This window comes from Halictus rubicundus, chromosome 4 (assembly GCF_050948215.1).
Source record: "Halictus rubicundus isolate RS-2024b chromosome 4, iyHalRubi1_principal, whole genome shotgun sequence".
Taxonomy (NCBI): Eukaryota; Metazoa; Arthropoda; class Insecta; order Hymenoptera; family Halictidae; genus Halictus; species Halictus rubicundus.
The window spans coordinates 21220083-21247412 of record NC_135152.1 but is presented as its reverse complement, the minus strand read 5'-3'; the positions used below and the strand labels follow the sequence as shown (position 1 = coordinate 21247412).

Here is a 27330-nt window from a genome sequence, read left to right as displayed (position 1 = left end):
TTTTCATTTATAAAATCGTTACCGGTGATGTCTCTGGAAATATTAACCATTCGGGGACGAATGTCGCCATATTGGTAAATAATAAAAGTACACAGTTTTCACTTTTTCCCGACTACGTCAAATTCGGATACAAGTCTTACAAAAGATACGAACAAGGCCAGGCGCGATTAGAATAGTCCTCGGTCATCCGGAAGTGGCAGCGGCCAAGCATCGATCGCCGTCGACTGATCGACTGGTAGCGATCGATGTCTTGTCGCTGACACTGCCGGCTCCATCGGTCTCCGCTGTCTGCAGGGAGCTCGAACGTGAACGATGAAAGGCGGGCAAAAACCGAAGCGGATAAAAAACAGTTTCACGAATCGATTAGCTATTCTGTTGTCTTGACAAGTACACCCGGGGACAGGTCCCGGCTTTGTTTTCGAGCAACGGGCAGAGACAAAGCGGCTGCTCCCGGCGGCGCGGCGCGGAATCGCATAATCTTTGCGCATCGGACTTTCCGGATCTCCTGAAGTTGCTTGAGAAAATACGGATCTCTGCCGAGAAAATTGGAGCAACTGCTCCGGAAGGGGCCGATAAACGGAAAGAGATCCTCGGGGATGTTTGAGCTCGAGGAGGACAGTTATGATACACGGATAAGGTGTTTTCTTAATAAACAGTGCCGGCGGATAGCGGACGCGGGAAATATAGGCGGTCGAATATCGACGCGCAGCGGAATCGGCCGCGGCCCGAACGGAAAACTCGGCTGATTTACATTCCGGTGACATCGGGTTGAGCACGGACGTATTATCATAAAAGAATGGCGGTCGGTTTAGCTTTCCCGGAGGACATTATCGGCCACCTGCTGTTTCCCTGACTAGAACCAGACCTGCGGCCACGCCTACCTTTTATCCGCTCCGATGGGGAACCGAGGACTCGCAGATCAGACGCTTCGGCTGCGTCGGAAAGCTTTCGAAGCGGGCTTTCCCCCGCGAGCTTCGACACAGCTGACCCATATTGACGACTGATCGCTCAATTGCTTTTTAACCCTTCGGACCCTGACGGCACTTTGCGACGCATAGTGCTCGTTCTGTCGTGGGCTACATTACTCCGCAAAATTAACGATTCCGTTTGCAAAAATAATTACAGACAAACGAATAACATCATTTCGGTCGACGTCTTCGAGAAAATCAGGTTTGCAAGTTCGACGGATTCGACGTAATATTCGATTCTCGATAAATGATTACATCGTTCACGTATGGATGAGAGGCCAGTCTAAGTGTTAAATTAATTAATACGCGCTCGGGGAATAAAGTGACGGAAAAATTAATATTCAATTCTGGATAAATAATTTCGTCATTCGGATATGGATGATAGGACAGTGAACGTGTTGGATGAACTATATGCACTGGTGGAATAAAGAACTGTCCGTGCCATCGGGTAATACCGTGTTCGCTATTGTTCTTCGATCTATAAGCCAGAAAAGTTTGTATCCGCGGCTCTGCAACGTCCTGTAGAAGTTCTGAGAGTTCGAGGGAAAGTGGAGAGGGGGGCTGTCGAAGGACGATTCCCACCCTCTTCTACTTAAAACCATCCACAAATTTCAGCTCGACAGCGATTGGATCGGATGCATCTCGATGGACGTTCCCAATACTCTTCGTGCCGGCGATTTTTTTGCCGGCCGTGACTCTTTGAGGACGGGAGAAGGAAACTTTTTGCAGAGAATGAACGGGTCGACTTTGCAGCCGCCATTTATTCTCCGGGCATGTATAACGTGCCCCGCATTTCGCGTCACCGCCGATAGAAAAGTCGTAAAGATAGTACGGAGACGGCGGCGCGGACCCTTTTTTCAATGTAACCGGACCAGCCTCGAAGGCATTACCGATAAGACTCGGCAACGTTTATAGCACTTTCTGCATAGCAAACGTCACCCTCGGGCCAGCTGAATTTTTTACGAACGCGATGATTTACGCTGCCCTGGAAAACGCCGAAATTTTCTGACACCCCGGCACCCGCTTGCTTATTGCGCTGCCAAAATTCAATCTTCGTCGTGAAATTTCATTGGAATCTTTTATCGATGCGAGTAGTATAGCTCGGCGATTGTTCCGACATAGAGGAAGCGCGAGAAAAAAAAAATGATATTCACCCTTGGATGGTGGACCTTTTTCGTAACGATATAATTAGCGATGTTTCGGATCGTTTGCAGCTTTAATTAGTAATTTTTTAAAGAATATTTGTTGCGTTCTTTCGACCAGTTTGATACTCCGAAGAGGCGAAATGAATTTTTGTTGTATACAGAATTGCTGGAACGTCTTCGAAATATTCTCTTTTGTTTTTCTAAAGCACTTTGACAGGCAGAGACACTCTACAAGGAGGCAGCATAATCTTGGTCGTTCTAAAGATAGTTCAAAGGCTTCGGCATACTTTGAGCCATAGAAATTTTGAGTGCGTTTCCTGAAGAAGCCTCGAAAGTACCGCCAGAAGCGAAACTCTGATCAACTATCTAGATACTAGCTAAGAGTGATGTGCCTTTGGGGGATGAGGCAACTATGCGTATAAATTTAACAATAATTAACGTCTCTAATTAACGTCATTAATTTTAAAGAACCTTTGGGAATTCAAAATACGAGGTACGAAAAGAGTATTATTTAAAATCGAAGAAAAATTGTATTTGCATTGATATTTATACAAAAAATTAGTTGCAATAACGCACGCAAACATTACTTTTATTGTAAACAATTGAAATTGTTATATCATATTTCCAAATAGCATTCGCTACGTTATTAATAATTTGTGCGAGAATTCGTACAGCGCATTGCTAATGACGAGAATGAATTTGGCAATTAATTGCAATATACAGTCAAATCATAATCTGTGTGCGTGAAATAATGTGGGTCGTGGATGTAATAATAGATAATCATGATGCTAAAGTAAACTGGAGGTTTTTAATCTACTGCAATAATGCCTCGATATATGTGAAAACCTCGAGACTGAAATGTCACTTGTATTGTGCACAAAGTATCTTGACTTTTTGCAGAACTTGGAAAAGGACAGAAGAGTGAACAATTTTTTAGTTAATCATATTTTTACGAAACTTTTAACAACATTTGTGACATTTTTCTGATTGAAACCACCCCGAACATGACATAATTTGGTTTATATTTACTTGTTTCATTCACGATACCGTCGATTATCCGTAGTGGAATAAATAATAAATAAATAATAGAACTGATAATAGAACAGTTACCAATCTGCAGTGTTAGATCAAATCTTTACTGAAAATAAAAATGTTTTGCCATTGGTTCGCTATTGTTTCGCTCGAGGGGTTCACTTGGCGTGAGGACAGCTTTGTCGAAAATGTCGCGCACATCTTTTCTCACATATACGTAGACATTGTATCGTAGAATTAGTCTTACCCTCTGATTGGTAAAGGCGTTCGAGTCGGAGATGGAGAAGGTGTCGACGATGGAGTCGAATCGAACTAGTTTCTTCGGGTGGTGTGGTTTCTTCGATCGCGGACAGAGCGAGCACATGGCTGAGTCCGTCGGTGTAGTTGGGGGCATATTCGACGAATATTCACGATTCTTCACGGTTTTCACAATTGGTTTACACTTTACACCCCGTGTCGAGACTTTTTGTCACTGTTCTCCAACTAGTTCCGATTCGAGTCTAGCACGATTAAAGCCACGAGATTCGTAAAAAGATCCGTCGCTCTGTATATATTCTAAATTGCTTGTTCCCACCTGTATGTTTCTGGTCAGCGCTAAGAGAACGAATCGGCAAGTCCTTTGCAATAGTTGTATTAAACTGTCTCCGTACCAACGTAATAAACGCAGCTTATAAACGAGTCTATGGGCAGTGATTCTTCTTATTGTCTCACGTTCGCAGTCACAGGTTGGGTGGTCTGTCCGTACAAACGAGTCTTTCACTCAATCATTTGTCAACGGCGTGTTTATGGTGGCGCGATGAGTACGCAATCTAATTATCTTGATGCGTCCCCCTTTCGTGGCCTGGATTCGGCTAACGCAAAACGTGTACACAGTTCGTGACTAATAAGTTAATGTGCCGAGCTACATCGTAATAACAGCTATTAGAATGATATTTCGACATTCGACATAATGTATAAGTAAATTGAAAGACACAAAGAAATACGGTACGTCATCAATCGACGAGCCTTCGAACGTGACTTCGATCGGACAGTAAATATTTGTCAATAAAGATAACTATGTAACTAAAGACATTTTTAAAACGTCAGGAATGTAGTGTTCAAATATTTTTTGCGCTGTTGTACAGGGTTGCAGAGTCGGAAATTAGTAAGCATAAATTGATTGAAGATAATTTTAGTCCTGTAGACTTTGTTTGTTCAAGTTACAGAGATTGCCGAAGAATAACAGTTATTCTAAATTCTTCAGGGCTGGATATCAAAGTTAACGAAGAATAATAATTTCCTTATATAAATCAAAATCCATAGAAAATTTCAAAACACTTTCCACCGAATAAAGCGACAGAGATAGTTCCAGCTCTGCAAATGTTAATATTTTTCAAACTGCTCTGAAAATTCGTTGTTGATCAAATGTTGGTCTTGCGCCTTAATTATGCATTTGAAATGGAAGGACCAAGCGACATCTCTTCGATGCAGTGTGCACCAGCACTGCAAGTCGGTAAGACAGGAATTCGCCGATCAGTGAATACGCGAATGCACCACGAGTGCGCCCCCGAAACTGCAGTACCACGGGAGAATTCACCCTCTGGGACGAGCTTATCGTTCGAACCCTGGGGAAAATCAATAACCTCTAGCTACCTCCGGAAAGTCCCATCAGGGTAGGTCCGAATTTGTCAAGAGAAGGAGTTTCCCGTTCGTTTCAGACGGAATTGCACATACGTTTTCCACGAGGAAGCAATTATACCCAGGGTTGTTCACCGGTTCCCCCGACGAGCATCGATCTTAATTTACGTCGGTCGAATTAACGCGCGGTTCATTTTCCCGGTTGTTTTGCCTAATTACTTTCCAGTCGTTCCAACATTTTTCTTCGTTCGAAGCGCCGTTCGCCCGATCCATTTCCATAAAACCGAGAAGAGTGGCTCTCGTGGGACAATTTCAGTACGAATTTATTACAACCCCAGAGATATAGTCCATTTAAAAACATTACGCGTCCCCGAAGATTATCCAGAAAAGACACGTTCTACGTTATCAGCAGACTGTGGATCTTTATGCAAAACAAACGTTTTCTAAGACAATTGCAAGAAACAAAAATGCGTGTCCTCCGTTGAACGTTTTAATAAATCGAAAATAGCGTAACAGTGTACGTAAATTCTTCTAATGTCTTCAAAGTTTTGTTTTTCATTTAGCAGTTTAGTTATAAGTAATTAGACGCTAGAAATCATACAAAATGGAAGACGCGTTCCGCTGCAGAAATAGCAATTTGTTTGACGCGAAGGTAACAGAGAATCTGTACTTTCAGAATTCACGGAGACCCGACCCAATTCCTTCCAATTTCAAAGAAAAATGTCGGTCAACATTAACCAAGACTAGAAGAAGCAATCTCATCACCTTTTTAAACCGTCCTATTTTTTCCTGCCGCTATTCGCGTCAACGAGACGCCAGTCACGGTTTGACTGTAATCAGATTTAACCCGGAGCCTGGAGACTAAGGACATAAATGGTCCACGAATTTCTCTAAACCTATTCATCTTAAGAGCTAAACATTTTTACACTCCACTCTCCTGCAAATGTGTTCAGAAGGGTATTCGCTACGAGGCGTGATAAAAAAGAAACCGGACCCTGCCAGTTTCCTTGCGGAGGTACAAGATAACGTTCTCATCGAGCTGTGAGCGTCTCGATACGTGTTATACACAATTTAGTGTATACCAATACAGTGAGAATTCCCCCCAAATAATTAGAAAGTGGATTGGCGAATCCTAGAGAACGATTCACCACAGAGAACGTGTCAGTGTTCGTTTTGAATCACGATCGAGAAAGAATTTCTGATTATAGATTACAGATTAGAGTCTGGTTTCCTCTTTCGTCGCACCAGCGAATTGTACGCGCGATTAGGTTATCCAAGGATAGTCCAAAAAGGATGAAACCGCGAGTCCCGAGCGAAAGGATCAGCGAGCGAGAATAAGGAGGAGACTTTTATTGTCTCGTAAATTGGCGTTGCGACGCGTCAGCGGTTCTACGATGCAATTTCACGGGGCTTAATTATTCCGAAAATCGAGGATCGGAGGAAGTAGGCGCAGCGTCGACCGGACGTCAGCCGACGGTGTAATTCGTCCGTTCGCGGGTACAATGGGAAAGCGTCGAAGCAGATATACCGTGAGAGAGCCAGGTGGAATTGAATTATTCGCGGCTGCAGCTGCACCGACGAGTCTCGCGACACGCTCGAACGAACTAACGAGAGCACGAGGACCGATGCGCGACGCTGGAAATCGCGAGGCAAGACTAATTTTCATTAAGCCGGCACGGCGAGTGCCACTAGGCGACCCGACCCGCCGTCCTTAATTAGCTACGAGGGCATAAGCAGCGCTAACTTAAGGTACAAGGGGGCCAATTGCTCCATTGTTCCGTGGGGCTAGATGCGAATTCCTACCGGAGCGGACTTGTTGATGTTGCCTACTTGTGTCGGATTGATTGCGTTCGATGATCGACTCACGCTAACCGAACCCAACTTTGGAATCGCTCTGCGAGTGGCGACGGAGACTCGTTAGTTCGGCGAACTTATGGCTGGCGGCTCGTTCAATCGGCTCGGATTATCGTCCTTTTTTCGTGGTAATAGTTTGTGAATTAGTAGTAATATGTGGTGGAGTACCGATACCTTACGAATCTATTCATTCGGTTGAGAAATTAAGCAATCTCTGCTAAGTGAAATTACGTCGATCCCTAGCATGTCATCGAGCAAATTTGAAAATGTAGGAAACAAATTACTCAAATTTTAACGATCCTTACTAACTTTGGTATTACAGGTATTTTTAAGTTAAATGTTTTCTTCTCGAAGTTAATTTTTTAAATTTAAGCCGTATTATTTTACCACGCCACAAATAAACATACTTCGAACAGAACGGACGACATTTCTAACAATTTCATTAATAGCAGGTAAAAAATGAATTACTCCGAAGCTGATCCTAAAATTTTACGCGTTTCAGAGTCTAGTGGTTCGAATACAATAGAAGATCGAATCTAAAAAAGACTTTTATCTATCTTTTCTATTTTACGTAGAAAGATCTACCAGATGGGTCGTCGACGTGTGTGTCGCCCCACGAAGAAGACGATAATTGACAGGGGCATTTTTACGAAGGTCTCGGAACGATATCTATTAAAAGCTGAAAAAGACTTCGATAACTGGACCAGCAACTGATAGGAGGAGAAACGATAAATGCGGAGCTTTAATTTACCACTTGGCTAGCTATCGAAAGTTCTCGATAGAATCCAACAAAATACATCAGCAGATTGCCGAGGGGTGGGAGGAGAGGGTGGTTGAAGTTCCCAACTTCGTGGCCCGCGAACAGTTCAAACGATTTCTATCAAATTAAATTTCATTTCCCAATCGAGTAATTCGATCGACGTTTATTTTCACCAAAAAAAAAAAAAAAAAGATATCAAGACTCGGTAAAAGTTTAATTAATCGAACGATGCCAAAGGGTTCCATGCGGCACACAGTGTCGAGTGTTTTCGCGTGGCGAACGAAGATGGACGCGAACGCGGGGATCAAAGGGCCCGAATGAAGGTTTCAATCTTTGCAAAACTGTTGCAGAAGGTCTGTTCTATGAATGCGGAGCTGCGAATCGGTCGGCAGCGAGGCACAGACGTGTTGATTACACTTGGACACAGGCCGGTTTCTATTTACAGAACCATGGAGTGAAAACTAATCGGCAGCCGTTTCCGAAATGCGAACGCCGGGCCCGACGAACGAGCGACGACACTTAAACCTCGGCAAACTAATCGGCGCCGTTGTTCTAATTGCTTAGAGTCTGTGCTGGGCCGCCGTCATAAAACCCTGTGCGCAGCGGAAATTTGAATAGCCGAATCGTTCGGTTCAATAAAAAGAACGCGCTAAAATTATGTTCCGTCTCTCCTATCCCGCTGAATCATTCGGTTTCATAAGTCGTTTTGTTCAGAAATAGAAAATGAGAAACGAAGAGTGAAAATTAGTGCAATACACCAATTACGTCTCATCTCTCCTGTCGCATTCGCGTATTTATTTGCAAATGATTTAGTTCTATCAATCTTTTTATTCTGTAATGGAAAATTGAAGAAACGCAGAGTGAAAATGAGCCTGGTACACACCTGTGAAACTATGAATAATGCAATGCATTGTGGCATATCCTTGCACGAAATTGGAAGAACGTTCCAGGAGGTGGTTTTGTTGGTAATATTAGGTATAATAAATAATCTACTGCTTTCGTTTAAGTAGAGTTTTAAAAAATTTTAAGTACCGGTAGTCAATGTATTAAAAACAAAAACTCCTTGCTCCGTTCGGACTCACAAGATTGTAACATTTCATAGTACCATTACAAGCCACTTATCCTACCAGAAAATCGACCCTGTCGTTAAAACAGTTTCCCTAGTATTAACAGATAAAGTTTGATCTAAAACTTTGAAGTGGTTTCAAAGAGAGAGAGAGAGAGAGAACGAGGGAAGAGGTGGGAGATGGATAAGTTCGTCCATAGCTGCAAACTGTTCGAAATTGTTTCTTAGCCGTTCGGTCTCGTGCTCGGTGATCCTGCGTGTTACCCGTGATAAATGTACGAGCATTACGGGACTCGAAATGAAACGTTAATAAGGCTTGAGTAGATTTTATGTGCCGCTTGTGTACGGATCATTTCGGCCGGTTCATTTTCGTTTCGGATAACAAGGGGAGCCGGAGCAATTTCTCCCACGGCCCACGGTAACCGGAGCGGAGATACCCGCGAATTTTAATTACGTAAGCGACCCGTAAGACAGATAACGGACTAAGCAAGGGCTTGTATCCTTCCGTAATAGGCAGCAGGCCGGGTGTCTCGGCAAGAAGCGCCAAGTAGCATCCTCGAATCCGACGTTATTGCCGCCGCCTGCAGCGCACCTAGTTCCAGTTTAGCCGAGTAAAAAAGTTGGAACGACTCAACTTCCTGCGGACACGCCGAAGACGAGGGAGCATTCTGCCACGAGCAGTGTCAGAAAATACTACCGTCCCGAAACTTCCGATTCTTCCTCAACAGCTACACGAACTCGCCCGATTCTCGTTACCCTGATGTGCAATTTTCGGAACGATTGGGCTATTTCGATCGAAACTCATCCGCTCCGAATCGAAAAAAATACCAGTTTTCAGATGAAACGGATAAAAACCCTGTGTCGAATTTTGTAGCTCTGAGGCAATTTTATTCAAACCGTTAGAAAATTTCTTGTCACATGTTCACGATACTTCTGAGCGTGTCGCGAACGGAAAAGAAATTATTAAGTTGTTGTAAATGAAATTTCCGATTTTAGAATGCGAATGTTACGAAGCGTTTGGCTCGAGAAATACTATTATAGCCTGCAGGTTTATTGTGCACCATTCTAAGCTTAAGCTCCTACCTTCAATTTTATGTTTAACTAGAGTTTAAATAGAGTAGGAGTGGAAAAATATTGTGGAAAATTGGTGTGCGACCAAAACGTTCAATTTCTATCGTGATGCAATATGTTGATTTAAATGGTGCTTGCTCTTTTCGAGTAAGATTTATCTAGCAAACAGTTATGTTTGTTTAACGGGGCTACCTAACATCAATTTCGTCGCTCAGGTGAGCACAGTCATCCGATCGACCGATCCACATGTCGTTTCGCATTCATTCGCAAAGCGCGCGTCGATGCAGATGTGGAGCGGGACTTCTAATTGGCGTGGGCCGATGAAATCCGTAAATGAAAGGCGAAAATGAGTATTCGAACGGGCAGAAATGTCTATGGTCGCGCAGAGGAAGAGGAAACGCGACGTATCCTGTCATTTCGTGCAGCAACGTTAATTACTATTTCGCGTTAATGCACGCGGCTTGCTCGCGCGAGTCAGCTCCGGTGCCGGACAAGAGGTAACGGCGAGTGGCCTAACACAGCCCAGGCCGGCGACCTATTAAAATCGAAAGGCTACTTGAACGCCGGTTATCATTCGTTATCGTGATTCTAGTCGAGTGCGTCGCGTCTCGCCGGGATCATCGAATCGTATCGCGGCGTAAATCGAGTGTCAATCGCCGGGAGCCCCGCGCGCCGCGTTTAGCAAATTAACGTCGCGTTAATTGGCGAACGTTATCAATTATCAGCCGGGGCAATAAGTGGCTGCCGACCAGGGGAAAAACTGGGTTAATCCTCTCTCCCTCCCTCCCCCTCCCCCAACGTAATGGAACAAGGAGCTCCGGCGATTATACAATTTCGAGAATCGACTGTGTGCTTAACGCTGACGGTGTTCACGGAAAATTTTAATAATCGCTCGTTGTAATTTTTTAACCGACCGATCCTGGCGCGCGATCGCGTTAAACACTCCGACTTTTCTCACGAGGTAAATCGATAGCATGAAAAAATCTGTATCCTGCGAGAAAATGTTTGAATATCGACAATTTTTCGAGCATTTGAAATATAGTGTTGCAATATTTTTTGGATCCACTGCGACATTGAAACGGAAAGTATTACTACTCGCGAAAGATATAAACGAAAAATGTTAAACGCGTCTGTACAGATTGTTTACACTCTATTTCTAAAAATGTTGAGCCACCTTGTAACAATACTTTATTAAAAAGAGTAAACTTTGTAGTAACGATCTCAAGCGTGTCTTTTTCTTGCGCGAATAAAAATAAACAGTAATAACATCAAGATAGGAAAAAAAAAGTTCTTACATAACGAACGAATCGTCTGCCGTTGTTTATTTGCAGAGCTTCGCGTTTATTTATATTCAGAAGCGCCGAGAAAGTACTCTTGTTATAATAATAAAAAGCTAGTAACACGTCAATAGCTGCTATAACACTGTAATGGTACAACATCGATCGCGAAATTGTTAATAATAACGTCGAAGTGGTTGATAATGTAATGCATAAGAGCACTATTTTAATTGCTCGATTAAATGTGTCGAAGGGGAATTTACGGAATTCGCGTGCAATTAAAGCGAATGTTGTCGCGGCTTTAAAAATCATATGAAATTCTTCGAGCGACCCGCGCACGGGCGCGCAGCGCTCGGGACAAAAGAACTCATTTGCGAGTCAAGAGGCGTTAATGAGATCAGCGTTTTTTCTGAGTGACACGGCCGCCTCGCGTTTCAACGTGAACGCGCCGCAGAAAAATGTTCGAACGTAGATCCGAACGCGATAACAACGATTTCTTTGCGGGGCAGGTTTTCTTACGGTCTAACTCGTTTCTCACCGATCTCGTTAACCCCCACAAGTTGCTCGCAAATAACTGCACGAAAAATTCTCGATTAACCCCTCCACATACGAATTAAATAAATTTCGACGCGACCAAAGGTACCATTTATTTTTCTATCCCTCGCTAATATTTCATTTCGTTTGACGTTCTCAACACACATCGGTAGAAATTGAAAATATGGAACATAGAAAATAATCAAGTTCGGATTTTATGAATTTATGACAAAATTACGGCGAGACTTAAAGTACCGATACATCAACTTAATGAAATCATTAAAAGCAGAAATCAATTTTTATTCGATTACAGCACCTTGTAATTGATGTACAAAATTTTTAGCATAGAGTTCTGTGGTCCAATTATTCGAAAAATGGGGATAGAGTAATCACTTTTTACAAGTCCATCCAACAACGGTTGTTCGGCATTGCGGAAAGGGTTAAGCAAATACAAATGCAGCAGGAAAACAGTTTTTCGAAAATTCGGCCGCAATAATAATGACGCTAATCACGAATATAGTACGTTATCTCCAACTATAGAGTTTCCATTTTGCCTTTCTCCACGAGCTCGTCAATATTCTTCGCATTCCCATTGTCCGCAATGCTGAAACCGCGGACCACGGAGGGGATAGCGTCGCAATTACAAAGAGTGCGGAGCGATGAAGGAAAAATCCTGGCAATTAGGTCCGCCATCGTATTCTGCAACCTAGGTAGGACCATTAATTCCGCGGGCCTCATTAAGTCTTCGCTTTCGACGTCCCGGTTTATGAGAGTTCGTCCTCTTCGATGGTCGGCTCCCTCGATCATTTTTCGAGGCACGATCGACGGAATGCCGAGAGAACGGCCGGTGTAAAACGTGTCGTTACCGTAGGATTCGCCGAACGAGGAACCGAGGGATCCTTCGCGGAAAAGGAAATCTATTTCACGACCAAGCCATGAATAAAATATCGTCTGGATCGTGAGCGACGATTCTCGTTTCCGGCCGAAGATAGATCCCGGCTTCAGGTCGGCCGCTCTAATAATTTAATGCGATTCTCGCAAATAGATTTATGGGCGTTTTGAACGTGACAGCGGCGGCCCGTCGATGATCGTCACCGCGCCGCACCGCGCCGCGGAGATAAATGTCAGGATCCGCGCGTATTCCGGGCAGTCGATAAATTCGCACATCCACCGAGAAATCTCAGACTCGCGGCACAGCTTGACAACTCGCGGAACGCGATCGATATCTCGAGGAACGACAAACTTCGCTGGCACGAGGCGACGCGAGCTTCTCGTAATAACGTTAGCGGACGATCGACATAATTTTCACGCGGGCCTATCGATGGAAACCTGTCGGTCTTTGCGAGGATACAGACTTTTATCCAATTTTAATTATCACCCGAGATCCCCTTGTCTCGGAATCGGTCAATGGAAACCTGTCGGTCTTTGAGAGGATGCAGATTTTTATTCAATTCGATACGTGTCCTGCGAAATCATCATGCTACCTTCCCTGGCTTTGTGAAGATCAAATTTCCTATTCGATTCGATATTTTTCTTGGAGAACCGTGGCTGCTCACAAAGGAGGTGTAAACCAGATTGAATATTCGTCAAGGTTTTCTACGGTTTTCAAGAACTATCGAGTGTAGGAATTGTTTTCTTACAGAAGAATTTTTGGAAGTACGCTAACTTTAAACGATTGTATAGCCCTTCGAGAAAGGATGTAACTACTGACAGTAATTAAGTGCGTCAAAGCTTCGGTTCGTTAATTTATAAAAAAGATGATGTCGATATAAAGTTTGTGTCAATTGTGTCAGTCCTATTTGTATTTCGTTACGTCTTCTCAAACACTGATAATTGTAAAGTCACTCGGTTAGAAGATAGACTCAATTATTACCGTAATCCTAGAGTTGATTTTCAATTAAATAATAGTAAAGCGAAAAATTAAACCGCCGTGCTATCGTTAATATTCCAAAGCAGTTATTGCAAAAATATATAGTCGAAAGAAAAAAGAGTTCAGAAAAGAATGAGTTCCATTATCATTGGATTTCAGTTCGAGTCCACAGCACCTAACAATAACCGACTAATAGAGTTAGTATGTAATCTTCGAGACAATGTGCGACAGGGTAACATACGACGCGGTTGTTCGGCAAGTTAAACTCGAGCTTCTCGCTTCGCGCGAATAATGAGCGTCAAGTTCCCGTTCGTTTATTTTCTGGATCACCACCGGTGAGTTACGGAAACAACTACTTCCGTCTATATCTTATTGCGGAATCGATAGAGAGTGTATGAATTATGCAATCGAACGTTTCCTTCGCCTTGTTCGAGACACAAAGCCTCGTCAAACGGGCCGCATCAAGATAACTGCTTTTTTAACGGACATAAAAGTTGCATTGCACGCAATCGGCCGAATGGGTTATATACCGTCGCGTTTAGCATACGACACTTAGAAATGCATTCCGATTCGACGGAAACGGTTCGCGTTTGACCTAATAAAATTTCTCGCGAATATTCTAGGCTCAACAGTTGGCTGGTGATTGCGAAAATCTATTCGCACATTTTAGTAGATCAATGTAAACGTAACAATAAAACATTCTTAAATGTGTCCTAGAATTGGTAGCTGTAGAGGCGTTTAAAAATATTGTTATATTATTTTCAACCTGTTGAATATGTTTACGAAAGACAATAAATTTCTGTATCACTCCAGTTTGTTGTATCGTCTACTTATAAGTAATAATTCATAAGAAACAATTAGAATTGTCTAGAAAGCACCAAGGACTAGGTACAATTATATAAATAATTCAATGTGTGAAAGAACGTACGAAATTTGTTAAAATAACAATAGAATCGAGAACAACGTGATGTTTGTACACTTTTCTTTTCTTCGTATTGTAATTGCGCATTGAAAATGTTTGTGGACGGTTTGTAAAGTGCTCGTTTAAAGAGGTGATTCGCGAGATACGAGATGTATACATATAACTGTCGACGTACAGCATGGGAATTGCCAGTAATTTGTAATTAAACGAGTCAGATAGTGTACCGTTCGTTTTAAGAGAGAATCAAACCTCGAAGGTCGATAAGCTTATCGCGGAGCGTGCAGGAAGTCGCATGAGCCGGTGTTTTAGTAAACACCTAACGGTGCATAAACACTCTGTACCGGATTTACAGTCTCGGTGCACGCTAGACGACGAATCGCGAGCGTAAACAGTGGTTCGAGGCAGTTGCATTATCGCGTCGACGTTAGAATGCGCTTCAACTTCCGCGGAACAACTGCGGTAAGTCGTACAGAAGTGGGAAACTAATTCGATAAACTCGCAAGACCGAATGCGACTACGGACATACGATAATAATTGTTGAAAATTATGACGGTGCCTACCATTGTATGTACATCTGCCTAACGATTCCGCGCGAAAAAAAATTCAATTTGAATTTCACCTATTAATTTTTGTCATAAATACATAAAATTCGAACTCGACTGGTATTAGTCGTTCCTGATTAGATACCGGGTAGAGTCATAAATTATATTTGAGAGGACGAGTAACCGTTTATCGGGTATACAGTAAACCATGTATTAAGCTTTCGTAAAGCTTTAGTCAGAATGACAAGCGGTTTAAACAAGATAAATAGAGCCGAGCTCTTGGTGCTTCCCAGTGACAAACACCACTATCTCAAAAAGTTACAAGTCCCTCTGATTAACAAACCCGCTTCCACAGTAATCACAAACTGTGATACAGGCGGGAATATCACAGTGACTCGCAGTATCGACCACAGACAGTCTATTTGTTCAGATCACGTACGAAATTTCCAGTTCACATGCATGGTTTGCCGAGAAACAATAAAATGCTTTCAAATATCCACGCGTCAAGGAGTAATAGAAAAGCAATACAAAGAATCCACGTTAATTTTCCAAACTTTTGAAGCGATTAATTTTGCTTCGTTCCTACCTTTCCCAAAATAACAGATGCCCTGCAAAATGGCAAACCCTGTGCGTTAAAATGAAAATACGAAAGTACCCGTCACCAGGCTACAGATTTCGCGTACTTATTTAAAAAATAACTGCAATTTCAAACAGTACGAAGATCGAAAGTATTGAAGAGTGTATAATGTTCAGCTTATTGGCTAAGAATCAGTTCCGTTTTCGTATGATTCATGTAGAAAATATTGATAAAGATCCACAGTCTGGTTGTCGCTCAACAACTCCGGCACTCGACTCTCAACAAGAAAGAATGCTGGCGAAATCACAAGTTTCCACGAGCACGTTTCACTCGGCCCCAATTTCCCACCGAATCTCCGAGCCGAAAGTAACCCATCGCGATATCACCGGCACATAATGCTAAAGCAGCGCTGATAATGACTCTCGCACGAGCAATGACCCTCGCTTGGCGCAGTTCTCGATCCGCATCCGAGCCGCCACGCTCGCTCGGTGTGTGTAGCACGCGCGAGAAACAACAGAACCGCGACACGGTATCCTATCGTTCGTTTATCATGCTCGCAGGGACGCGAGAAACCGCCGGAGAATCGAGAAAAACGAGATAGAGATAGAGAGAGAGAGAGAGAGAGAGAGAGAGAGAGAGAGAGAGAGAGAGAGAGAGAGAGAGAGAGAGAGAGAGAGAGAGAGAGAGAGAGAGATCGCGAAAAACCCTGGCGCGGAGGCTGACGGTGGCGTGCACGCGAGAGAACGATGCGGAACAAAAGTTCCAACGAGAGGAAGAAGAACAAGTGCTGGGAAACAAAGGCCGCGCGATTAAACCGCAGGTCGTTGGGAAACGAGGACGCGCGGAGTTTCCCCAGTTTTCCGCGATTCCACGTTGCCTCGGAAACGCGGATTTTCACTGGATCGCGGACAGTTTGACGTGTCGATTCGAAACCAGCGAGGATCGCGGCTCTGACGGAGCTGAAGATTGCCGGAGATCGCAGGTCGCGTGGGCGGTCGCAGGGGTGCATCGTGCTGGTCGGAAGTGCATCGGCTGGGGCACACGAGACCTAACCTTCGGTGGTGCAGGGGCTTGTGTCAAGGTGACCGGCGGAACAGGGCCAAGACGCACGACACTCGGTTGTCCGAGGACCAGGCAGAGCCCGGCCAGGCGTTGTCAACGGGAACCATGGTGTCACGGAGCACAACAAGCTGACCAACACGGCAAAATTCCGAGCACACGAGCGCTCCGCTGGCTCGGGGCTCGGCTCGCGAGAGCGGCGTAGTCGCGAGCACTGACCTACGTCACTGGGCGCACTTGGCACACTACTGAGCGCGCCGGTCCTCGTGCACGTACGTGTGCTCCCCCGTGCTTCCGTGTACGTGACCGCCTCTCTCCCTCTCTCCCCCCTCTCTCTCTCTGTCTCTGTTTCTCTCTCCCACCATCCCCTATCCTCCCTCCACCGCTCTCTCCCTCGATAGCTTTCTCTCTTTCTAGCTCGTTCTCGCGAGCCCTGTCTCCCTTTCTTCGTTCCAGATGCAACCGTGTGCGTCGGTGTACCCGGTCACACGAAAGCGGGGTGAACTGCACCGCCACCTCGTGAAAATTGCATTCACCCTACCGACGACCACCCTCCGACGGTCTCTCTGCACCCCGCCGCGCCGCGCCGCGCCGCGCCGTTACCACTCCGGATTCTTACACCGATGGTCCTCGAGACGAAATCGTATGGGGTGCAGACGGATCGACGGAGATTCGCCAGCTTCCTCTGCAGGATAGCATGCGAGACGTTGCGGGGAACTAATCTTGCACGACGGCTTTTCAGTTTCTTGCTTACCCGCGGCACAGGGTGCGCTTCATCGAAGATTCGGGATCCGCAGGCTTGGGCATTGTTCGAATAAAGTTTTATTTGAACGACAGTAGGCACTAAGTAATTATTCGTCGTTCTATTGTTAAAATTATTAAGATAGGAAATAAATGTCTATGCAGCTCCTGTTTCTTGTCATCGATGCACAACATTTTTATTTTGCACAAAAGTCCGCAGTCTGGTTGTGAGCGTACCGTATTATGGGAAGCTTGTTTCATCGAAATCGTGCTTGGCGTAAGATGGTTGAGTATATTGAAATTATAAAGATGCTTTTATGGGAATTGATTCAATCTTGTTGTTTTCACGAAGCACGGCATAGACTAGCAACTTTTAATGCTCGTCAGATTTAGCGTTAGTCGAACGTCTCGTGTTTTATTAACACTTCCGCGTCGGATGACTCAATATTGCGTCAAATCGGAAGCTGCCGCTTGCTCCGGATGACGCATCTGTGCGTCAAAGTGTAGAGGAAGTGTTACAAGCTGTTTTCTCCGGAACTATTGGAACTATCGACGTCCCGGGGTTTACTGCTCGGTGCTGTGCGAACATTTTCAATCTAGCGATCTGGTCACTGGAGCGATAATAAATTTGTATTTTATACTGTAACAGCAGGCTGTAACAGAGCCGTAGGAGAATCGAACTTTTTACGGGATTTCGAAATAGAAAATGCACGAGTATTTACTAGGCGTGCACCGATTATGCGGAATCGAACGGAAAAATAACAAAAGAAGGAAATTCATTTCGAAGAGACAGGTAAACGGTAGAAAATTGATTCTTAGCGCGCATTTCGTAGGATTATAAGGTCAACGACGTCCCTTGGAACTGGGTCAGGAAAGCGATCGGCTGACATCCGAGCCACTGTAAATACGAATTGTGTGATCGAGATCCGTTTAAAGTATAATAATCTCGAGCAGGACGACATTAATTCCGGATTGTTTTGCTCTCAAAAAAATTGAAAGCACGCGAGCGGGTATATGCGTGTAGAGGTTTCGGATTTTCTTGTTGAAACGATGCAGCTGACAAACACAGCGTTTTTCTTCGTACTGAAACAACAACAGACGGAAAAACGAAGGAGCGAAAAGAATTTCTAGAAAGTAAAGTAAAGTGGAAACTGTGAGAAGCTTGTAGAACGCGTGACATTTTTTCTCTCTCTCTCTCTCTCTCTGTAATTACGCTTTATCGACCTTTTTCTTATCTCATCGCCGATTTGCATGACAAACTGACAGGAAGCGTGGCTCGCTTCGGTTTTTTTCGATGATTGAAAAGTCGAATGGTAACGAGACAGAGGATATTTATACAATTTCCAGTGTTTCGAAGCTTATCTTAACAACGGAGATTCATTCCCTTTGGAAAAAGTTAATAACTCGAAAACAAAGCGTTTCGGCCCGAATGGGCAAAGGAAAAAGGTGCTTAGAATCACCTTAGGAATCGCCCCTCTCTTCTTCCGGGACACCCTGTATAGCAATGTCACCTTATAACAATGCTACTTACGTAAAAATTGTTCAAGTTCACTATGGTCCGAAGGGCATTTCAATTGTGATATATTAAAAGTTGAGCGAGTTCTCGTTTACTCCATGTCTGCACAAGTCCTGCAGTATTAATGCATGTTTCACATTCGTTTTGCAAAGTCTATAGTGTATACTTTAGTACGTGTGTACAAGTACGTATACTTAACACTAGGTTTACGGAGCACTAAAAGTGACTATTTTGTATTACTGCATAAAAATAACATGAATGTATCTATCGAAATTTGTAGCCAGTTTTTTAAATGATATATGCCCAAAGAAATCAGTTTGTTAAATAAGTCCTCGTGGACGTATCTTTAGAATCTCAATATTCGTAAATTAAAAATATTAGAATCCGTCATTTTGACGGGTCCCGTAAATTTAGTGTTAAACACGATTAACGTACAGGTTTGCGCGACTATGTCGATGCTTGTACAGTCAAAAGGATAAAGTTTGAAATGTTTTGAGGTCCTTCCAGAATTCGCGCAAACCGGCTGAACGACAGCCGATGAACCTTGGCTGTCGATCGCGGTTGGTGTGCGCACGTGTTTGTCAGCCGTCCAAAAATGCCATGTATGACCTTACGATCAAGTTCATCGATTGACCGGCAATAAAACCTAACCCAGACGAGGCCGTAGCCCTGGTTCGCCTCGACACACGCTTCGCTGTCTTTAGAATCGCGTGTCGATTCACGTAGAGCGATTATACAAGCACTATACGCCGGGACGAAACTGCCAATCCATAAAGACTACGTATACACAAACATACTGAAGCGTGAAACGACGAACATATAGCGAAACTGGGAAGGGCTAACAAGATTCTTGCTCATTGTACAGAACGTATGTTTTTAACCATGCCACTATTTCCTAACCAACATTACTCGAAAAAGTATTTCAAATGACACAGGCAAATCTTCGGAAACAAGTACTTTTCTGAGAAAAATGAATTGATTAGAATGGTTAACAGAAACTTTAATTTGTTAATTTCCCGTAAGTACAAGCGAGAATTTTAAGGTTTGCAGAAACCCAGAGAGTGTGTGGAGCCCCACCTGAGCAGTGATTATTTCTCATCTGAGTTGAATTAAAGAGTTGAATTAGCAAAAAGAGGTGTTGAGTGAAAATTTCAGTATAATTTGAGAATAATCATTTCTGTACGTCGTCCGGAAAGGGTTAACCACCGAGTACATGTAATACCTACAATGATATGAATTTTGTGTACGCGTTTAGGCGAACTGACCACTGGCGGCGATCGAATCGCGAAAGCGCGCGGCAGCATTCGCGAGAAAAGCTGGCATAGCATGGTTCGCGATAACGTATCGCCGCGGCCGATGGCTGATTTCATACGAAAAAGTTCAGTTTTTTTTTTCGGGCGGGAAGAAATATCGGCATCGAAGCGGCACGTTCCGAGTGGACGGTATTAAATGCCGGTCGCTACAATGGCCGCATTGTCCGTGATCCGTCCCCGCGGAGACGCTTTTAATTAAACCGCCCGCGCCTCTTTTTTATTTACAGCCTTCGAAAGTGCCGCGGACGCTGCATCAGGGCCCTCGGTTTATCGATTCGAGCGTTGCCAACCCGGCCGGATACAGTAGTGCTCACTTGAATTTGCAAAGTTTGGCATCCGGAGGTAAAATTCTTACGTCACAGGGTGCCGTTTCTCTTCGAGGAGTGAGCTCAACGAAGCAAGAGAATAGATTTACCGAGCGAAAGTGAGACGGTCCGACGAGCATCGTCGAAAATGAACGTGCAATATAGAAAACTACAAATTCAGTCATTCTTGTCTGATCCTTCCAAATGTGGTACCAGCGGATTGTTGAGAATCTTTCGATTAAAATGAGTCCAAACATGACGTAAATCGGACCACTTTTACAGACTTCGTATAGAGCAATCCTACCCATATTTTGAATTTTGTTATTTACATCGAGTCTATAAAAATAGTCCGATTTATATCATGTTTGGACTGATTTTAATCAGGAAAATCTGAAGAAACCGCTGGTGCTACGTTCGCAGAAATAAGACCGAAACGATTCTTCTTGTCTACTGAGACAAGACTCTGTTGAGAATGAGCTCGAGTGATAGGGGGCGAGGATGAGTCGTGGAAATTGAAGTGTAACAGATTCGGTCAAATTCAAGTGAGCACTACTGCACGATTTTTCCTTCGCTCGGCGAAATAACCGCCGATGCGAGGCTTTTTTGTCGCCGGAGAACGACGACGCGAAGCATTGTCTTGCCATCCATCGATCGGACGTATTCATCCCAAGCCGCGGGAACGACTTTTAAGTGATTGTTTACCGTTAGTTGCCGTCCAGTCCTATTATTTGTACGACGACGAGTACCTACGGCGCTCCACTGTTCCTTTATTCGCGATATTAAAATGGAAAATCGCATACTCGCGGAAAATTGTTCCTCCCGGAAACAAAGTATTCTACTCGAGGGCAGAAAGGAGATATTGAAGTTTCCCTAATGCGGTATTGTTCGGATATCCAGCTCCGTGAACGGCTGCGTCGCACACAGACACTGCCGCACACGAGCATACAGACTGTTAGTTTGCCGGTTATGGGCAAAACGCTACTTCGAACTAAACGGTAAATATTCTGCTATCTCTGGCAAAAAAGAAAATTCGATCGAAATCGGCAATGTGTTCGTTGAGACTCTCATTTCGATCTTTATTGAACATGAAAATTAGTATTGTGTGTACTGTATGAGCTAACTTATAGAAAGTAGAAATCTACAGCAATTTCGTCAGCGAGAATATGCACGGAATTTTTAAGAAAAATTACAAGTGGAGGGTACTCAGGAATTTATATGAGGGTTGAATTAAAATTATTTGTGAAAACTGAAACGTATTCATACATTTCCGACATTTTTCAGACACTCTAGACTTTACACTCTAAACAAAAGATTGAAACTTTACTTGAGGAAACTATACGCATGGCGATCGATAGAATACTTTCAGATTTCTGCGCACAGCATAGGTACACCTTTTCAAAATCAGACTAGCCAGTGAAGAGGTTGATTTCGCGAAGTAGCGTAGATAACGCGATCGATCAAGACGAAGTGGAATCGCTCGGTCGCGAATTCGAATTGCACAAAGCACGTTAAAGATTCTTGTCGCCGGATGTGCGAGGGTTTCACACGACGAGATACTTTCAGCTGCACCGTTGGTAATGCAAAAGTGTTCGGAGTCCGCGGCAAAAGACCCCTCTATTCAATACGAGTCAATGGAATAGCGGCAGTTTACGAGATCTTTCCGTTGCAAGTTTTTGCCCGTGCATTATGGTAATGCACCGTCGAACGCGGGTGTAACGAGCGGGAAATTCCTCGCTCGCGGTAAGAAGCTTTTCCGGCAAATGAAAGAGGAAAGTTCGCGGCTCCAGATCTTTCGAGAGAATGAGAGGGCTCGGTCGGCTGGGCCAAAAAAGAAAAAAAAAAGGAAAGAAGAAAAGAAAAGAAAGAAAATAAAAAGAAAGAATTCCACCCACCAGACAGACGTTCCGTTTGAAAGATATTCCCGCGCAACAATAAGAACGCGATAAGAGTTTGCCGTGTGGTTCCTCTCCGTCTTCGCGGAGTTCCTCCGGTTCCTCGGAGAGCCATATTAAAGCACCGCGGACGGAGAATAATGAGCAGGAAATTTCGTAAAGGGAAACCGTAATTCCTGTAGACAAATTCTCGAGACAGATAGTCGTGCCGCCGCGTCTCTCCTGTCTTCGGTTGAAGAAGAACGATGCTCGCTGTACAGACAATTCGCAGTCAGAATGATAGCACGTGTCTCTGCTGTCCTTAATTTCTCGGTGGCGAATTTTGTGTTTTGCAACAAATAAGACGTTGACATTACGAGCTCGGAATATGCGGACCACTCGACACGGCTCGTAATACCGCAAAGTATTGTGTAGAAGGAAATAAAAACAGTTTTACACCGAGCACAAAATGATAACGCGCTAGTGCAGTAGTACACATTTCATCCACAGGCTGCGAATTTTATGCATTTATAACGAAAATGAGCACAAAGAGTAAAAACAGTAAAACTGATTAAAATAATTTAAGAGCTTCGGTGTGCTATTCTCAACTTGTTAAATTCTCGCAGACAATTTTTATTGTGCATAAAAATCCGGGGTCTGACCATTAACCTATATCCAGTTAGTAACAAGTACACCGTTGTTTACATTCTTTATTTTCAGGTGTGTGCTCTCTCTTTGACAGGGAGCTTAGGCAACTCGCAGTAGTCACGGTCGACCAGGGTCAGACATGACGGAGGACAAAGACTTCTTAACCTTTATGCCAATAACCACAGTTCTCGACGTTATTCTACCAGGATGAGTTAAAAATTAACCACACTATAGAATTTTAATACACGTGAAGAAGATATATATATCTAACGACAAGCTTTTGTATCCTTGATAAACAAATTATTTTGGTTAAGCTCTGAGTCACGAGAGCACCACTGTTTTCAAATCTTCATCGTTTCTTCAGGAAATATTTGTTTAGCGGATTCACAGTTTCGGTAAAATAGAATATTTTACTAGAATATACCGAATAGTTTCGGTAGGATAGAACTAGATAGAGCTAGAACAGAATAAAATACAATAAAACAATCGTCGATAAAAATGCAAGTTGGAACCGCCCATACTCATCAGAAGTGCACATGAAAGCTACACATCTAAGGAAAATTGATCTTTATCAAGAAATATAATCACCGTCGAAAGAAATATAAATAAATAACAAATCTAAAGCGTTGTTCACGACCAGACGATCAGTATGAAACAAATTGTTGCAGAAAAGAGGTATTGTAAGTGTGAGCAGGGGGAAGGAATTATGAACTTGGTTGTGGCAACTTGTAGTAAAATGAAGGAAATCTGGATGATTAAGAGTCGCACGAACTCGAAAATTTCGTAGCGAGTTGATCGCGTGATATTTTGTACGAGAGGGGCAAAGTTGTTGCGAGAGGGGACGCAAGAAGGCCGCACGATAGTTCGCCGCGAGTCACGCCAGAAAGTCACTCGTAAGGCAGAAAATAGTGTGGTGGGTTCGGACGCATTCGTATCACGATATCGGGGGCTGGTGCACTCAGCCGACTTCCTGGTTCTCGGCGCGCTGTGCACGAATCACGCGTGTCGCGAGCCCACCTGACTGCGGACCCTCACGAAGTCTCGATTGATTCTGCCGCATCACGAGAAGGGAAAATAACTCCGACCTTTAAGCGAACTGATTTCGAGCGTTTCACAAATGTTCCCGGGAAAACGGCGTCGCAATCGCTCCCGTTTTCTTCGAGTGTTTCGAACACGGCCAAGAAATTGTTCGAAAAGACTCTACGCACGTACCTTTCCTCTGAAAATACCTATTCAGATTTTTCTACATTTTCTACTCATTTCTTAAACAGTTTTTTGATGGCAGCAAACGGGAGTCAACTGTATTTAACTCTGTATTTGACAGAAGAACAAATGTTCTAACTTAACGTTCCGGTTGTAAAGCAATTTTTAGGAATTTTTCAAAAGAACAGTATTCAGTATATAAATGTATTCGAATTTTTTCAAGCAACGATTACAATTGTCTACAAAATTAGCGGTAAAAGTCATGTCTTTCGGTAGGAGTCATTTCAAGAATAAAAAATGTGAAGCTGCATTATTGCAAAATTGTGCGAAATGAATATTCGTTTAATAATATATTTGGCCGGCTTCATTGTTTATAATCTTGTTGTTCAACGTAACGTTTTGTATTATTTATCAAAAGACAAATTGGACTGGCAAACTAAGGGACAGATGAGAGTCGACATATCAAATGATGTTCATGCAAAACGAAGGAAATCCTGACGACGAAACATTGCGAGCATTTTTCATCAGGATTCAGTTACACGAACGAATAAATAACACGTGATTGTTATTTATGGCGCGCGCATCCTTCGTTATAAAATTTAATATACGAGCGAGCACGGCGTAAAAATAAACGAAAACTGCGAGCTGAAATTGTACACGTGAAATTAATTTTTTGAATTTCCGTGTCTGACCTGTTTTAAATTTTTCTACTGGTTGTTTCGGAACGTCGACGATTCTATAATTTTCCAGCACTCTTTACGAGATCGTCGCGCTTCAATTCTTTGAATAAATATTTTTCTCTGAACCGACTGCTATTTTTATTCTACAGACATCGAGATCTCTCCTGAAGAGAAACCAAGCAATTCTCAATAAAAAGAAACCCCCCACCTTATAAAACCTTGTAAAACGTTGGAAGACAATTTTAGAAAATGGTAATGGACTATATAATTGATTAATAAAACTTTTAGTTTAAAATGTAACCATTTATGTTCATTTCCAGATCATTGTATACATCTCTTTCTTGAAACTAGAAACTGAAGTAATCAGTTTGCAAAAAACATATACAACCTGTCCAAACAATGTACATTCTGGGCGGTTTTCTGATATTTTTGGAAAAACATACAAAGTTGTTGAAAGAATTATAGTAAATGGTCGCCTGGGAACCCAGTTCCCAACAGAAGGGAATTATTTCTATAAATATGATTAAAAAGAAAATTTGTTTTTACGCGAGGAATAATTACGGATTAGCAACCCGCTGCAAGTAGAAACCGGCGATAATGGTCAGACGCTACACGCCGCGCCGGCGAGTCGTACATTTTCGCTGTGGATATTCCGACGAATAAAACCGTGCAGAAAAAGAATTTATTCCACGATGTTGTTCGCACATTATTCCGCGAGAGAGCAGCGCATGTAAATTTGCAACACGGTGGTTGCGTCCACGTTGTATGAAAAACACAAGACCCGAGGGGTCCGCAAAAAGTGGAATTCGAGATTGAACGGGTTTCAATGGTCCGGGGCGGCTCGATCGCTAAATAATTGCGGCGTCAGGTCAAACATTTATGTTAAGGGAGGGGTTCTCTTGGAATATTGCACAAGTACTGCTACAACTCGCGTCGGTGCTTATACCAGTATTTATTAGAACAAACTAACTCTTGTCAGAGCTTCCAGTACGGTTTTCAAGAATCAATACTCCTCCATGTATAATGTCTTACCTTGTCCAAAATGTCTGTGTACAGAATGTCTTAGAGTCTAATGTACAGTACAAAGTCTAAGTCCTTAGTGTTGTTATTCAATTAGAGCTTTCTGTACTTGGAGGGCAGTGTCCTTCCGCAAGGACACCGTTTCCCATGGGACAACAGAAGATGGAAAACACCCTGCATAATGGCGTGGATTGACGTTGATCAGAGGGTGCCATTAAGACGGTGGACCCAAATGTCCTCGAACCCCTGGCAATGCTCCATTGTCTTTGGAAGCACGCGCGCTAACCAGATGATTTTCCGGGTGAACGATGGTAGTTGCGGGCAACAAACGTTGTCCGAGTCCTCGATAAAGGACATGGACTTGTACCGGTTATTTTCATAACCCTTATAAAAACCGAAATACGAAACTTAAAATCGGTATTATTGTCTTATCGATGTTACACGCGTACGCAAGAGAATAGTGGCCCTCCACGATTTATGTCACAGTACGGAACCGAGGATCGGACTTGGATCAAGACTTTACCGTATTGCAATTATTTCGGAATAAAGTCCCCGGTAAAGAGTGCTGTGAATTCGCAGCGTTGCCGGATCGAGGGATTCGAGAGATGAACAATGGGGGAAATGTAGTCAGAGCCCGAGTGATGTCACGAAGCTATAGTGTGGTCTATCCCGGATAATGACGTCGCGATTCGTGCCGAGGGTAGGGATCTTATCGCGACCCTACAGTACGGATCGAGACGCCGCTAGTTACCCACGCTATCGGCACTGCTATCACCGACTTCGTTAATGTTACTTTTGCGGGAAATGCTCGAACATTTCCGCGTGAACGGAGACGCGAAGCGGCCCGTTAGCGTAAACGGATAAAGACACGTAGTACACGGGTTTCGAAGACCGACAGGATCCCGGTTGATCAACGACGTCTCTACAGCCGGAAGAGAGGCCGCTTTGGAAGCCGCTCGGGTTTGTGTTGATCGTCACGTTCGCGTCGTAGATTTGATCCGAGAAGCCAAACAGCGGCTGGTTGCCCGGAGTCTCGTGATCCGAGCAAATCGTGATTAGATTAGAAGTTGAAACGTTGAGGGCCACGCTCGCCAATTAAACCGTCGATTGCCGTTCGAGCACTTTCGTGCCGGATCGGGCTGCAAATCGGCGAGCACCACCGAAACTCTAATCGAATAGCAGCGACGGGTTCGGCAATCGAATGCCAACGACGAAATATCGGTCATCCTCGCTCGAATGGATTCGTTACAATTATTGTTAATCCTTTCGCGAGACTTCGAGGGTTTCCAACAGACGAGCGTACCTACCAACGATCTGTAGATAATAACAGTTTTGTTTATTCGATTCCTTTCTTGTAATCCGTCGAAAGTAGATTAGTGTAGTTTGGTGTGTGTCTGTCACCATTTTCTCTGAATGTTTTCTTGACAAATCCGCAGAAATGATGGCCTTCGACGGACAAAATGGCCGCGAGGCTCGATCTTTCGCTCTGTTAATTATCCAAAGCACGGCGCTGGCATTTTAGCGAACGGCCGCGATGCGATGCGGTCCTCCTGCTGCGAGTTTCGGGTCGCGGAATACCTTTCGAGCTCGCAGGGAATAGTTTCTGGATGGAGAAGCGATTTCGCGAATCGGGACGTCCCCGGGCAGCTGACTCGGCAAGAAAGAGGAATGCGGATCGTGTCGAAACGGCCCAGGCTTTATGAAATGACCGTGTTCAAAGTTATAACGCCGACGCTTCA

At 43.7% G+C, this 27330-nt stretch overlaps 1 protein-coding gene across 20 annotated transcripts in view; it reads right to left on the bottom strand.

Moving 5' to 3' along the window:
* Dlg1 (MAGUK family member discs large 1) overlaps nucleotides 1-27330 on the bottom strand; it is a 797939-nt gene that overhangs the window by 234811 nt on the left and 535798 nt on the right. Inside the window, exon 1 of one of the 20 annotated variants that reach the window (XM_076787394.1) lies at nucleotides 3393-3968. The exons of 18 other annotated variants lie outside the window; for them this stretch is intronic. In XM_076787394.1, the coding sequence (XP_076643509.1) occupies nucleotides 3393-3539 (147 nt within the window). In that variant the 5' untranslated portion in view covers nucleotides 3540-3968. Of the gene's footprint in view, nucleotides 1-3392; nucleotides 3969-27330 lie in introns of those variants that run through there. One more of the 20 variants, XM_076787396.1, reaches the window with a different exon arrangement.